The 1759-nt window shown below is 36.2% G+C and overlaps 1 protein-coding gene across 1 annotated transcript in view; it reads right to left on the bottom strand.

Annotated features, from left to right (window-relative positions):
* The window catches only part of LOC104698923, a 4213-nt gene that overhangs the window by 2044 nt on the left and 410 nt on the right, over positions 1 to 1759 (bottom strand). Inside the window, exons 3-7 of the mRNA XM_010414298.1 lie at positions 1526 to 1735; positions 1281 to 1354; positions 1052 to 1172; positions 706 to 967; positions 332 to 531 (exon numbers count right to left, since the gene is read on the bottom strand). Coding sequence (XP_010412600.1) covers positions 332 to 531; positions 706 to 967; positions 1052 to 1172; positions 1281 to 1354; positions 1526 to 1735 — 867 coding nt within the window. The remainder of the gene's footprint in view (positions 1 to 331; positions 532 to 705; positions 968 to 1051; positions 1173 to 1280; positions 1355 to 1525; positions 1736 to 1759) is intronic.

The following is a 1759-nucleotide window of genomic DNA, read 5'->3' as shown; positions in this document are numbered from 1 at the left end:
AACCACATTCAACAAAACAGAAATCATGTCAAAAAATTCTCCAACTTCAAAATGCTTTTTTGCTACTGCCATGACAACTAGTTGTAGTTGATGAGCAAAACAATGAACATAATAAGCTGAGCTGCTTTCTTTCAAAACCAATGATCTTAGTCCATTGAATTCTCCTTTCATATTACTAGCTCCATCATATCCGTGTCCTCTCACCTTTTTCATACTCAATCCATACTTCACAAACAAAGAATCAATAGCACACTTCAAAGATAAAGAAGATGTCTCCTTNCTGTTGTCTTTTGGTGGAGTCTGTGCCTTCATCCTGAATATACTCAAGAACTTTAACTACAAAAGAAAACAACTCAACAAGTCGCAGTAAAGTCTTATAATGTGAACCCCAACGAGTATTTCCAGGCCTTTGAAGAGAAATTTCTTGATTCAACCCAGTTCCAGTCTTAATTTCACCATTGTTAATCCCTTCTTCCACTATTTTTCTGTAGTTTTCCCTGATCATATCTTTTCTCTTGCAAGAAGCTCCAACCACATTCAACAAAACAGAAATCATGTCAAAAAATTCTCCAACTTCAAAATGCTTTTTTGCTACTGCCATGACAACTAGTTGTAGTTGATTAGCAAAACAATGAACATAATAAGCTGAGCTGCTTTCTTTCAAAACCAATGATCTTAGTCCATTGAATTCTCCTTTCATATTACTAGCTCCATCATATCCGTGTCCTCTCACCTTTTTCATACTCAATCCATACTTCACAAACAAAGAATCAATAGCACACTTCAAAGATAAAGAAGATGTCTCCTTCACATGAATAACACCAACAAATCTTTCTTTGACTATCACATACTTATCAACAAAGCGAAAAACCATTGCCATTTGCTCCTTGTCTGATACATCAGCAGATTCATCTACCAGCAAACCAAAGACATCATTATCAATTTCTTCAATAATAGATTTAGTTACCTCTTCTGCAAAGCAATGCACAATGTCCTTTTGAATTGGAGGAGATGTCATCTGATTGTTTTTAGGAGCATTATTCAAGAAAACTTTTTTTACAACCTCATTCTGACCAGCGGTATACTTCAGAAGCTCTAAGAAATTACCTCTATTGGTTGACTCATCTGACTCATCATGACCACGAAATGGTAATCCTTGATGTAACAAATGTCTAGAAACATCAATGGAAGCATTCAGTCGAATTCTGTAATCATTCTTCACAACATCGCTTTGTTTATGAAGAGCATGTTTGATAGACTAACCTTGCCTCATCAAATACTCACATTTTCTTTTGGCATTGTTGTGAAAACTGTTCACATCAGATCCCGCATGTTGATTCAACCCCTGCAACCCCTTATTCCAACCACAAAAAACAGTTGATACAAAGCAATCACTCCCACCTTGATTTTGAGCTTGATCTCTGAATAAGTAACAACACAAGCAAAAATCTGTATCTTCCTCCACACTATATTCCAACCAATCACCATACATATCAAACCACTTTAGATTAAAACGTCGAAGCACCCCTCCAATTGCTGTTTGTTTAAAACGGTGACCACGAGGTTGACAAGGTCCTCTAGTCAAATATTTGCGCCGTACTTCATCTCTTTGATTGGGATGATAGCTTATAATTCTTTTCCTCTTCGCTGGATCCCATGGCAAATCATCCAAATCAATATCAAATGGTGGAGTTTTTCTTTTCACGACGAAGCGATCCATTATGTTTATTGTTTCCTACACACAAAAATCAAAATCATA

The sequence above is a fragment of the Camelina sativa genome, chromosome 6, assembly GCF_000633955.1.
Source record: "Camelina sativa cultivar DH55 chromosome 6, Cs, whole genome shotgun sequence".
Lineage (NCBI taxonomy): Eukaryota > Viridiplantae > Streptophyta > Magnoliopsida > Brassicales > Brassicaceae > Camelina > Camelina sativa.
Note: the sequence above shows the minus strand (reverse complement) of the source record. Positions and strands in the feature narration are given on the sequence as shown.